This window comes from Diceros bicornis, chromosome 5, assembly GCF_020826845.1.
Source record: "Diceros bicornis minor isolate mBicDic1 chromosome 5, mDicBic1.mat.cur, whole genome shotgun sequence".
Classification (NCBI taxonomy): domain Eukaryota; kingdom Metazoa; phylum Chordata; class Mammalia; order Perissodactyla; family Rhinocerotidae; genus Diceros; species Diceros bicornis.
The window spans coordinates 66,015,973-66,030,052 of NC_080744.1; the positions used below are offsets into that span (position 1 = coordinate 66,015,973).

Here is a 14,080-nt window from a genome sequence, read left to right on the forward strand (position 1 = left end):
GTGGAGTCTAGTTTTAGACATGTTTATCTGTCTTTGAGACATCCAAATGATGACGCCCACGAGACACTTGAATAGCTAGATTTCAGGTGTGAAATCTAGTTTGAAGATAAAGATTGAGGAGTAATTTAGTTTTGGGTGATAGCTGAAACTATATATTTGAAAGGAGTAAGGAGTAAGTAGGAATAAGATGACGGGGGACCAAAAATGGAGAACCAGTATCTAAAGGGAGAAGCAGAGAGCTCACAAAGGAGACAGACAGGAAAAGCAGATGATACAAGAGGAAAACCAGGAGCGCAGCGTTAGGGAAGGCCAAGGAAGAGGAGGTTCAGGAAGGGAATGGTCAGTCTCACTGAACCCTTCCAACAGAGAGGTACTGGTATCCTCATTTTATAAAGGAGGAAGCTTAGGTTGGGAGAGGCAAAATGAATTTTCCAAGGTAAGTGGCAGGATCAGAATTTGGACCCTGGTCTGGATGCAAAGCCCCTGCTCTTAACTGGTAACCAGGCAGCAGTGATGTACCTTTGGCATAACATAACAAGCATGAATATGTATGTACCTAACAGCATTAGTTCAAAACACAGTAAGTAAAAGTGGATAGAATTAAATCTAGTTGGATATGTTACTTCCTCTTTCAGCAACTGATATAATTAGACTAAAAGTGTAAAAGGACATATCAGCCACCTTGACCTAACTGACCTTTATACAACACGACAGTAACTGCAGCATATACATTCTTTGCAGGTGCACATAGTACATTCAGCAAGAGGACCATATACTGGGCCATAAGATAGGTCTCAAAAGTCAAAATATTGAAATTTACAGAATATGTTCTCTGACCACAATGAAATTATATTAAAAATTAATAAGATATCTAGAAAACCTACATATTTGGACTTAAACATATACCTGTAATAACTCAAGCAAGAAATCAAAAGAAATTAGGAAATATTTTGAACTTAATAAAAGCAAATCAATTTGTAGGATTTAGCTAAAAGCCATGCTTACAGGGAAACTTATAGCTGTAAATGCTTCCATTAGAACAGAAGAAAGGTAGAAAATCAGTGATACAGGTTTCTACCTTAAGCTAGAAAAAGAAGAGCAAAATAAATCCAAAGTAAGTAGAAGGAAAGAACAGACAAATATCAAAGGAAAATCTCAAAGCCAAAAGTCCTATGAAAACAACAAAATTGACAAATCCCTAGCTAAACTGATAAAGGGAAAAAAGAGGAGACAAATTACCAATATCAGGAACGAAAGAGGATAGCATTAACGGATCCTACAGACATGAAAAAGATAAAGGAATATTATAAACAATTTTATGACAAGAAAACTGACAACTAAGATGCAAGCAACAAAAATCTTTGAAAAATATACCAAAACTGAAACAAGATGAAATGTAAACTTAAACAGGGCTGTCAAAGAAACTGCATCTGTAAATCAAGAGCCACCCTTAAAGCAAACTGTTGGCCCAGATGATTTCACCAGTAAATCCTATTAAATCCAATCTTAGACAAATTTTTAGAAAATAGGAGCAAGAATGTCCCAATTTGTTTGTATGAGGCCAGCACAATCCTGATGTCAAAACTGGACAAAGACGTTACAAAAGAAGAAAACTACATACTATTATTCTGCATGAACATAGGTACAAAAGTCCTTAACAGTGTATCAGTGAATCAAATCCAACAGTATATCAATAGGTTACTATGTACAGTATGAGCAAGTTGGGGTTATCCCAGGAATCCACTCTTGGTTTAATATTTGAAAATCAAAGTACTTCCATGTATTAACAAAATAAGAAAGTCATGATTTTAGTAGATGCAGAAAAAGAAATTTTTAAGAAGCCATCATAAAAGCTCTGAGCAAATCAAGAATAGAAGGGAACATCTTCAGTTTGATGAAGGGCATCTGTGGGAAAAAAAATGCAATAAGATATATTACATTTAGTGGTGAAATACTGAATATCTTGCCCCTAAGATCAGGATCAAGGCAAGGATGGCCACTCTTACCACTTTTAGTCAACATTATACTAGAGGTTCTAGCCAGTGCAATAAAGGCATGAGATAAAAAGGCATAAAGATTAGAAAGGAAGAAATAAAACTCTTCACAGAGGACATAGTTGTTTATGTAGAAGATCCTTAGGAACCCTAAAAATAAGTAAATAAATAAAGCCACTGCAACTGATTAAGTGGATTTGGCTAGGTCACAGGATAAAAGATCAATGTACAAAAGTCAATTATATTTTTCTATACTAGCAACGAACAGTTTGACATGAAATAAAAAAATCAATTTATAATATTGTCAAATACTATTGACATGACATACTTAGGAATAAATTTAACAAAATACATGTAAGACATCTACCCTGAAAACTGCAAAGCATTGCTGTGAAAAAGACCAGACTAGAAAGATATGTCATGTTCATGCCTTGGAAAACTAAATGTTAAGATAAAAATTCTTCCCAATTTGATCTATAGATTCCTATCATAATTCCAGCAAGTTTTGGGGTAGAAATTGACAAGCTGGTTCTAAAATGGAAATACAAAGGACCTAGAATATCCAAGGGAATCTTGCAGAAAATTGGAGGCCTTACACTCCCTCACTTTAAGACTTAGCATAATAGTAATTATGTGGTACTGGCATAGGGATAGACAAATAGATCAATAAAACAGAAGAGAGTCCATAAACAGACCTACACTTACACCATCATTTGAGTTTTGATACAGGCACCCAAGCAATGCCTTTGGGAAAAGGAATATCTTTTCAACAAATGGTGGTGAAACTGGATAGCTGTGTGTAAAAACATGAATCTGACTCCAGCCTAACACCATACACAAAAAGTAACTCAAAATGGATTATAGACCTAAATGTGAAACCTAAAATTATAAAGTTCCTAGAAGAAAATATGAGACTATATTCATGGCATAGGAGTAGTCCAGTGTTTCTTAGGACACAAACCATTAAGCCATAAAGAAAATGAGTATCTAACGATGAAATCCGGCCATTTGTGACAACATGGATGGACATTGAGGGTATTATGCAAAGTGAAATAAGTCACAGGGAGACAGTCAAATACCGTATGATTTCCTTCATTAAGTAGTAGAAAATAACAACAATAAACAAACCCATAGAGACAGAGATTGGATTGGTGGTTACCAGAGGGGAAGGGGGGAGGGAGGAGGGTGAAAGGGATAATTCAGCACATGTGTGTGGTGATGGGTTGTAATTAGTATTTGGGGGGTGAACATGATGTAATCTATGCAGAAATAGTATAATGATGTACACCTGAAATTTATACAATGTTATAAACCAATGTTACTGCAATAAACAAAAAATGATTATCTATCTACAGACTGAGAATATTTTCTGGGAGAATAAATTCACAAAATATGTCTGACAAAGGACTTATATCCAGAATATAAAAAGAACTACAACTCAGTAATAAACTAACAACCCAAATAACATACACAAAACAACCTAATTGAAAAAAAAAAAGTAGGCAAAAAAATAGGACATTTCACAAAGATACATGAATAGCCATTAAGCATGTGAAAAAGTGCTCATCATTCATCATCAGAGAAATGCAAAATAAAACCACAGTGAAACACCACTATGGCTAAAATTAAACACTGACAACTCCAAATATTGGCAAGAATGAGAGGCAACCAGAACTGTCACATATTGTTGGTGGGAGTGTAAAATGGTCCAACCACTTTGGAGAAAGGTCTGTCACCTATTCCATGATATATATCTAGCCCAGCAATTACAGTCCTATGGAATTGTTACCCAAGAGAAATGAAAACGTCTACACAAAGACTTGGTAACAGCATTATTCATAGAAGCCCCACAGTGGAAACACTGTATTCACAGTGGAAGACAGTTCAGCCATAAAAAGCAACCAACTACATGCAGCAACATAGCTTCATCTCAAAAACATTATGCTGAATGAAAGGAGCTGTATACAAAGGACTAAATACTATATGATTCCATGTCTATGAAGTTCCAGAACAGGCAAAACTAATTTACGGTGAAAAAAATTGTAACGAGTTGCTTCAGAGGTCAGGGTTGAGGGGTGAGGCTGGGGATAACTTGAAAGTGACACGAGGGAACTGTGTGAGGTGATGGGAACATTCTGTATCTGGATAGGCATTTGGGTTAGATAGGTTATGCATTTGTCAAAACTTATCAAATGGGGGGCCAGCCCGGTGGCGCAAGCAGTTAACATGTGCGTGCTCCGCTGCGGTGGCCCGGGGTTTGCCGGTTCAGATCCCGGGCGCGCACCGATGCGCCGCTTGTCAGGCCATGCTGTGGCGGCGTCCCATATAAAGTAGAGGAAGATGGACACGGATGTTAGCCCAGGGCCGGTCTTCCTCAGCAAAAGAGAGGAGGATTGGCATTGGATGTTTGCTCAGGGCTGGTCTTCCTCACAAAAAAAAAAAAAAACTTACCAAATGGTACACTTGAAATTTGTGCAGTTTCACTGTATGAAAATTTTTACCTAAAAAAGACCAAAAAATAAAATGTCACATTATCACTGTGGTAGTTTTTCAACGATTTAAAATAGTTCTTAAGAGGCCCAGGAAATTGCCCGTTCAGTTTAATAACTAACAATTATTAAACTTTTAAATATGTGCCATGCACTGTGCTAAATATTTTGCATGGCATTCTCCTGTCATCATCAAGAACCCTATGAGGGTAGGGACCATACTAGCCCCATTTTACAGATGAGTAAAAGTGAGGCTCAGTAAGGCTAACTTGTCCAATGTCATACAATACTTGCCGTCTCAAACCCTGCATAGAATTTGGATTTCTACTGCTGATGAATGATTACCCCCGCCCCACTCAAACTTGACAGAGGAAATAAAATGCAGACTGAATCCGCATGATCAAGAGTACTGATATTTGGCTGAATTCTTATTGCCTGATGGTGTTTCGTGTGCTGCAGTTTTCCCCTAGGTGTTAAATCAGTTTCAAGTGAACGCAAGAGTGAGCGTTAGAGCATGTTTAGGAAGGCTCATTTTTCACCAACCTTTCTTTCTAGTCCAGTGGATTTTCAAACTTTTCTTCTTTGTAGCAAATCATATGTGGAAACCTTTGTAAAATACAGTTCAAAGCAAAGGGTTGAGGGGCCTGAAGCCCCACCCGTTCAGCTTATCCTGCTCTTCCCACTCACTTCTGCGTAATCTGTCCTAGGTGATTGATAGAGTCCAGTCAATCTTACTTCCAGAGCTTAGCCGGCTTCTCAAAAAAGAGGGACGCATGTGCATTCTTATCATACACAAATTCAGGAATAAAGTTTGACAAAACAATACTTATAATACTTACCCCTATAATGTATGATGCATTTTGATACTTTTTGTGATAAACACCAAATTTAGCAACTTAATAGTTCAAGAGCCATCTTTTGAAAAATACTGTTCTTAGGTATGTGCTGCCTACACTTCTTGAACTGGTCTTATTGCCATCACCAATGAAAACCGGAGAACTTGTTGAGACTATGCTAAAGGCTGGGGCCGAGCAGACACAACTTAGAGACAGAATGTAAAAAGGTCACATGGAGGGGGCCACCCGGTGGCGGAAGCAGTTGGGTGCTCCTGCTCCGCTTCAGCGGCGCCGGGTTCGCAGGTTTGGATCCTGGGCGCGCACCGACGCACCGCTTGTCAGGCCATGCTGTGGCGGCGTCCCATATAGAGTGGAGGAAGATGGGCACAGATGTTAGCCCAGGGCCAGTCTTCCTCAGCCAAAAGGGGAGGATTGGCATCGGATGTTAGCTCAGGGCTGATCTTCCTTACAAGAAAAAAAACAAAAGTCACATGGAGAACACTTCAGTCTTGTCTTCTTAGGTTTAGAACATAAATGATGAGTTATTCCAATTCTTGGGAACGCAGAAATCTCTTCTCACTTAAGCCTTTCTAATAAAAATAGGCTAGAAGGCTGGTGTTTATTTTTAATTGAGCTTGGAGGCAGAGACTGATGAGGTAGCAGCCAGGTTTCCTTAAGAAACTACTTGCTTTGAATTTCAAGCTGCGTTAATTCTCTAGACTTAAGTTTTCTGTGAAGGAGTAAACAAGCCTTTCCTTCTTACCCAAATCACGGAGGGGGAGGTGGTAAATGAAGAACTTGAGGCAGCTTTGAGATTCCAGAAGCTGCTGCTGTGAAATGATTACCCCTGACCGAAGTAGGCCTGTCTATACTGCTCTTTGAACAAATTGAGAAGGCTCACTGCACTCGTTCAAACTGGTTTCATAGTGGCTTGGCTACTTGATACTGGTATCTTCTAGCACTTTAAACCACAGAGGACAGACCTATAGCTCAGGCTCTGTGTGAGGGACTGCCTAACCCAGTGATGGGGAAGACAAGGTAACCAAATATCTCAATAGCAGAGTAACATCTAACTCACAAGTCAAGATCGCAATGATATATATATGTATATATATTTATATATATATTTGTGTGTGTGTGTGTGTGTGTGTGTGTGTGTGTGTGTGAGGAAGATCAGCCCTGAGCTAACATCCATGCTAATCCTCCTCTTTTTGCTGAGGAAGACCGGCTCTGAGCTAACATCTATTGCCAATCCTTCTCCTTCCCACCCCCCCCCCAAAGCCCCAGTAGATAGTTGTATGTCATAGTTGCACATCCTTCTAGTTGCTGTATGTGGGATGCAGCCTCAGCATGGCCGGAGAAGCGGTGCGTCGGTGCGCACCCGGGATCTGAACCCGGGCTGCCAGTAGCGGAGCGCACGCACTTAACTGCTAAGCCACAGGGCCGGCCCAGAATGATTTATATTTTATCTGGCTCCAGAGTGGTGGTGGAAACAAAACCAATTACAAATAGACTTAGGATTCCCGAAATGTAAATTGTTTTTAATATATTTAAAAGCACACAGAAATCTTGATTTATAAAAAAATAAATACATAAATTTATTCATGATCCTGGGCTCTTATGAGGTCAAACTTTTTAATGGCTATGATGTGTCAATGTAAAACATATATGATCTGTTATACACACAGAAGCACATTCCAGTTGTAAAAGGAAACTCCTTCAAGGATCAGAATGAACAAAGATCAGTCTTCTAATGCAGAAAGCATGTCCAGAGCTGGGTGATGGGGTTGGGCCCAGGCACAGCAGCCTCTGACCAGCCAGCCTACAGTCTAAGGAGCCAGGACAGGAAGGCATAGCCCTTCCGCTCACAGTGCTGCCCTGTTGGTCAAGTGCTGAATGGCTGACTCCTTCGAAGGCTCCTCAAGGCTCTCAGCCTCTGCTGCAACTAGGAAGCACAGGAGGGACTGTTTTGTCCTTACTTGTGGCTCTGTCCTGTTTGAGAGCAGAAGACTGAGAAGGTGTGCTCATTAAATATTTTCATTATAACACTGAATGGAAACCATGATTCTGCCCATGAGCGCTGAGCTGAGAGAACCCAAGAACTTCACACTGGGCTCCACTGGAGACGAGGAGTGTGGGTGAGCAAGCATGCACTTCTGAAGTGGGCAAGGAGGGAAGTGCTTTCTCCAGCTGACATGCTCTTGAGGGTGAAGAAGTTTGGCCTAAATACCTGATGATGCTTCATAAATTGGGGATATGGGAATCAAGTTTTTACCCCTGTAACATACAACATAAAAAAACAAAAATCCAGTTTTGTTAGTAGATAGCTAAATTTTGATTAAAACCTGAAATGTTTTCATGTAATTGTCAACAGGATGGAATGTATCTGATATAGTTTAATCTGTTGTTTCTTTGGCTGTCTTTCAGTTCGATCTAGAAACTGTTTTGACATCCTCAGTCCTATTTTCCAAACCACTTAATTCCTGTCATTCTTAAGTTGGCTAGTTCTCCTCCTTCAGAAAAATTACCCACAACCACCTTCCTAATAGTGAGGGTGTACTTCTGAATAGAAGAGTCCTTCGGCTGAAATGGCGTCTCCAAGGCCCACAGTTCGAATAGGATCTTTGCACACCAGCACTGGTGTGAAGTGGAAGGATGTTCCCTCCCGGTGCCATTCTACTACTGGCTCATTTGGGTTTACTACGATCCTGGAGCCTGCCTCCGAGTGGGAAGTCATGAACTCTTGGGGTGCCCTCAGAGACACTTGGCTGGCATCTATGGTTTCTGTTGCACAGGCCTGTGTTCCAGCCACGCGAGCTCCTGCAGCCACGGCCGCCAGCTGGTTGGCCCAGTATCCGTCCACAGTCGCCAGGATGTGGTAGGCCAGCGTGTGGAAGTGGATCCTGGTGAGGTCTGAGGCTCTGCTTTTACTCCTCCCATGTTCCTTCAGGATCCAAAAGAGGATGTCACTGACCATGCCCACATCAGGAACCCCGTTCCAGGAAGAGAGAGAGGAGTGAGGTCCAGATGCCGACTGGCTGAGAAATAACAGCTCCTGTTCATTCAGCCCAAGGGACGTCACTGCGGGAAAGACCTGCTAACAAAAACAAAACGGAGGTCTCTTTCTGATGGACATCTAGCTCCTAAGATATCTTAGGACACAGCCTATGACTAAAGTCAGGGAAGGAAGGCAGGATGGCATCTTTCTTCTTTCATCTTTCACGAGACTCCCTGCCCCTGAAGTCTGTGGTGGGGAAGTGACAGATCATAGGTCACTGTTGTGGCTATTAACCTCTAACCATCTCCACCTTCATTATCACTTGGGATAAACCAGAAAGTTGCGGTAACACCGTTTTAGACCCAGTCATTTGTTATACACCATTATAAGACAAAGGGCAGAGGTGTACATATTTTGTATTTCTTTCCATGGTGCCCAGCTTTTGCCTTTGCACACACAGCAGATCCTCTCACCATTGACGGAACGTGACTCAGCTCCTGAATGTCAGCAGGTGTTACACCAGTAAAACGGAGAAGGCCCTAGCAACAGTCAGGGTTGCAATGGTTCCGTGTACAAAACACCAAGAAGTAAGGAGAATAGTTTCAGGTTAGATCTAAGCTTTTAAAGCAGGTATGGGTTAGGAAGACTGTATTTAATAATAACACTGTGCAGAAAAGGGTACCAAACAGGGGCTGTGAGCCTGTTTTCTATCTTTAGGGGAACCACTATGTCCACCTCACTATCTTTCTTACTTTAGCACTTTCATCTTTAGAGCCAGAGAACTGCACATAAGGTGAATTTCTGTGCGAGAGAGACGAGCCCCGCTATGTATGTAGGTAGGTAGGTAGGTGTGTGTGTGCACGCCTGCACGCACATGCATGTGTATTTATTTACGTATTTAAAGGTCAATGGCCTAGCCTTTGCTAATGTAATAGCACTGCCATTTACTGCATGTTCTGTGCCAGGCACCGAGCTAATGGCTTTATTTCATTCAGCTCTTACTGTAACCCTCTGAGGGAAGCAGGGATGGCCTCTTTTTTACAGATAAGGGGACTGAGGCTCAGAAAGGTTAAGGAGACATACAGAAAATGAAATAAAAATGGCTTGTTTTTCAAAAAGTGAAAAGATAACCTCAAAAGAGAAATGCAAATAAAAACTATAATGAAAAACACCAAGAGTGAACCGTAATGTAAACCATACACTTTGGGTGATAGTGACGTGTGCATGTAGGTTCACTGACTCTAAGAAATGTCCCACTCTGGTGCAGTGGGATGTTGATGGGTGGGGGGAGGCTGTGGATGTGGATGGGCAGGGGGTATATGCAAACTCTCTACATTCTGCTCACTTTTGCTGTGAACCTAAAAAGCAAAGTCTATTAAAAAGAAACTATCCTGAAATATCATTTCTCACCTGTCAGATTGGTAAGAATGCATGTTTCTAATCACATTCCGGTGGCAAGGAGATGAGGAAATAAGCATTTGTAAAGAGTTCTAGCGGAAGTAAATTGGTACAATTCTCATGGAGGGCAATTTGGCAATATCAAACTTAGAAATGCTTTTTATGCTCTACTCCAGCTATTCTACTTCTGAGAACTTATCATACACATGTACTTGCTCATGGACAAAATAAAATCATGCACAAAGTTATTTGTTGCAACACTGTATGGAATAGCAAAGGACACTAAACCAAATGCCCATCAAGAAGGTTCAGGTTAAATGAAATGAGGTACACCCACACATTCCTTTCAACCTCAGGGCTCTGAAAAGACTGAGGACGTTCTCCATGTGATGATAGAGAAAAGATCCCCAAAATTCATTAGTGAAAAAAGGCCAAGTGTAGAACAGTGTATTCAGTATGCTATTTATCTTTTTGGGTAAACAAGGATGAAAAAATAAAGATATATTCCCATACTTGTTTATATATGTACACAGCAACTCTGGAGGGATACAGTTGAAACTAATAAGGAGATTAATAACAGTGGGTATAGATGGCCGGAGGGAGGGAGACTTCTTCATGTATCTTTTAATATTTTTTGGGTTTTGAACCATATGAATAAATTACCCATTAAAAAGGTTAAACAACAATAAAATGAAAGGTTAAGTAACTTGCCTAAGTTCATAAAGCTAGCAAATGCAAAGCTGGCATTCCAACCCAGGTTTCTAAAGTCTGTATCTTTGTTTTTGTTTTTTTTGTGAGGAAGATCAGCCTTGAGCTAACATCCATGCTAATCCTCCTCTTTTTGCTGAGGAAGACTGGCTCTGAGCTAACATCTATTGCCAATTCTCCTCCTTTTTTCCCCAAAGCCCCAGTAGATAGTTGTATGTCATAGCTGCACATCCTTCCAGTTGCTGTATGTGGGACACAGCCTCAGCATGGCCAGAGAAGCGGTGCGTTGGTGCGCACCCGGGATCCGAACCCGGGCCGCCAGTAGCGGAGCGCGCGCACTTAACCGCTAAGCCACAGGGCTGGCCCCAAAGTCTGTATTCTTAAGCATCACACTCTTGGGTGAAAGATCTCTACACTGAAAACTATAAAACACTGCTGAAAGAAATTAAAGAAGACACAAAGAAATAGAAAGATAATCTGTGCTCTTGGACTGGAAGAATTAACATTGTTAAGATGTACATACTTCCTAAAGCAATCTATAGATTCAATGCAATCTCTATCAAAGTTCCAACAACATTTTTCACAGAAATAGAACAAAGAATCCTAAAATTTATATGCAACAACAACAAACCCCGGATAGCTAAAGGAATCCTGAGAAAAAAGAACAAAGCTGGAGGTATCACACTCCCTGACTTCAAAATATACTACAAAGCTATAGTAACCAAAACAGCATGGTACTGGCACAAAAACAGACACACAGATCAATGGAATAGAATCGAAAGCCCAGAAATAAACCCACACATCTATGGACAGCTAATCTTCGACAAAGGAGCCAAGAACATACAATGGAGAAAGGAAAGTCTCTTCAACAAATGGTGTTGGGAAAACTGGATAGCCACATGCAAAAAAATGAAAGTAGACCATTACTTTACACCATACACAAAAATTAACTCCAAATGGATTAAAGACTTGAATGTAAGACCTGAAACCATGAAACTTCTAGAAGAAAACACAGGCAGTACGCTCTTCCACATCTGTCTTAGCAACGTATTTTCAAGCACCATGTCTGACCGGGCAAGAGAAACAATAGAAAAAATAAACAAATGGGACTACATCAAACTAAAAACCTTCTGCACAGCAAAGGAAACCATCAACAAAACGAAAAGACAACCTAACAATTGGGAGAAGACATTTGCAAACCATACATCTGATAAGGGGTTAATCTCCAAAATATATAAAGAACTCACGCATCTCAACAACAAAAAAACTAACAACCCGATTAAAAAATGGGCAAAAGACCTGAACAGACGTTTCTCCAAAGAAGATATACAGATGGCCAACAGACACATGAAAAGATGTTCAACATCATTAACTATCAGGGAAATGCAAATGAAAACTACAATGAGGTATCACCTCATGCCCATCAGAATGGCTATAATTAACAAGACAGCAAACAACAAGTGTTGGAGAGGATGTGGAGAGAAGGGAACTCTCATACACTGCTGGTGGGAGTGCAAACTGGTGCAGCCACTATGGAACACAGTATGGAGATTCCTCAAAAAATCAAGGATAGAACTACCATACGATCCAGCTATTCCACTGCTGGGTATTTATCCAAAGAATGTGAAAACACCAGTGCGTAAAGATACATGCACCGCTGTGTTCACTGCAGCATTATTCACAATAGCCAAGACTTGGAAGCAACCTAAGTACCCATCAAGGGACGAACGGATAAAGAAGATGTGGTATATATACACAATGGAATACTACTCAGCCACAAGAAACGATGAAATCCAGCCATTTGTGACAACATGGATGGACATTGAGGGTATTATGCAAAGTGAAATAAGTCAGAGGGAGAAGGTCAAATACAGTATGATCTCCCTCATTAAGTAGTAGATAATAACAACAACAAACAAACACATAGAGACAGAGATTGGATTGGTGGTTACCAGAGGGGAGGAGGGGAAGGAGTAGGGCGAAAGGGATAATTAGGCACATGTGTGTGGTGATGGACTGTAATTAGTATTTGGGTGGTGAACATGAGAACATGATGTAATCCATGCAGAAACAGAAGTATAATGATGTACACCTGAAATTTATACAATGTTATAAACCAATGTTACTGCAATAAACAAACAAACAAACAAAAAGTATCACACTCTTGGATTTATCTAATCACTGCTGCTGTCCAAAGGCAGGGGTTGAACACCTGGATGCCTGGTGGTGAGGGAGTGAAGCTCACCCAAAGTTTTCTTTCTCTGAGCTTCTTGAGTTCAACTGAAAGCAGCTAAGCTGGACTTCAGTTTTCTCCCTTAAGTTCTACTGCAAAAGCCATTCATTTCTAACTTCCCCATTCCAGAAGGAGAAACACAACCCAAGAACCCATCAGTCACACTGCCGTATTTTTAACCTAGAAGGAGATCCTGTTCCAGAACAGTTCTGGCTGCTTATTTGGATGTCCGTGGACCTAGGTCTGAGTGACATGACATCCACATCTCAGTGAGCCAGTCTCACCTGACAAAGGTGTTTCTCTGCAAGACCCCATGAGGGTCAGGACCAAAGAGGGCCCCACGTGCTGCCCGTGTGGTTACCTGAAGCACCATGCTGCTCATGAGCTCCCTGTTGGTCATACTGGCCAGCTCTAGGTGAATTGGAATGCCAGTGGGGACGTCAGAAATGGAGGTCACAACCTGCAAAGAGAAGAGGAGAGCATTGCCATTAGAAATAGAAGGAAGTCAGGCAAGAGGGAAGGATCAGGTCCTGAGAGTCAATGCCTCCTGTCACTGCCTTTGCATCCTCATGAAAGCTCCACGCCATGTGGGTCGCCATGGCCTCTGTGGACGAGGGATGCTTTTCCCAACAGGGAAAATTCAGTTCTGCAGAGAGTTGCTGGGGTTATAGACTCAGAGAGCACAAAGACCCGCCCCTGTATGTTCAGATAGCCAGCCTATTCTTGGGGACCTAAACTGAGGAGGCGGCTTCAACTGCTGTAAGAATCTGCAGGAACTGCAGCACAGCCGATGTGAAGTGAGATGGTACAGATGACACAGAGGACACAAACTACAAACACCGTAGCTTGCAGCCACATTCACTTTAGCACAGGATGCAGAGGCTCAGGCAAGAAGATGTTCTGACCTGTCCTACTCAAGCCACTGCCTGTGCCCGAAAGAATACCGTGAGGTGCCTCACTGGAGTAGGAGGCAGGCTTCAGAGCCAGCTGCCATGATATGCCCTGGGGAGGCCAGGACCAAGGACAAGGCAGCACAAGCTGCAGAGAGCAAGAAAGGCAGGAATCTGAAGAAAAACACTAGCTGAGATCTGTGAAATTCTGTAACAGTGCTATTACCTCCAAGAGTCTCTTCCTCTGGAGCTCCTTGCTTTGTCCCTCCATCATGTGCAATCCAGAGAGGATCACCAGGTCTGGCTGAAACTCCTCCAGGCTAGACACAAACACCTCCAGCATATTCATGGCCCCGTTGGAGAGGTCGTGGGAGAAGATGAATCGGTTGGCATGGGGAGCTTTTAACTGGCCCCACTCCTCCCCTAGAAAAGCCCAGTCAACACAATGGGAAGAAAAGGAAGAGGCTTTAAGTCTCCTAGCTGTGGGGGGCTTGCAGGGGCCTCACTAGAGCCTTGGCTCTGGGCAGGCTGGTT

The 14,080-nt window shown here is 41.6% G+C and overlaps 1 protein-coding gene across 3 annotated transcripts in view; it reads right to left on the bottom strand.

The window, feature by feature from the left end:
- Positions 1–6,839: 6,839 nt before the first annotated feature.
- ADPGK (ADP dependent glucokinase) overlaps positions 6,840–14,080 on the bottom strand; it is a 31,346-nt gene continuing 24,105 nt past the window's right edge. For 2 of the 3 annotated variants that reach the window (XM_058542023.1, XM_058542025.1), the window contains exons 5-7: positions 13,773–13,969; positions 13,018–13,116; positions 6,840–8,416 (exon numbers count right to left, since the gene is read on the bottom strand). In XM_058542023.1, the coding sequence (XP_058398006.1) occupies positions 7,862–8,416; positions 13,018–13,116; positions 13,773–13,969 (851 nt within the window). In that variant the 3' untranslated portion in view covers positions 6,840–7,861. The remainder of the gene's footprint in view (positions 8,417–13,017; positions 13,117–13,772; positions 13,970–14,080) is intronic. The other variant, XM_058542024.1, reaches the window with a different exon arrangement.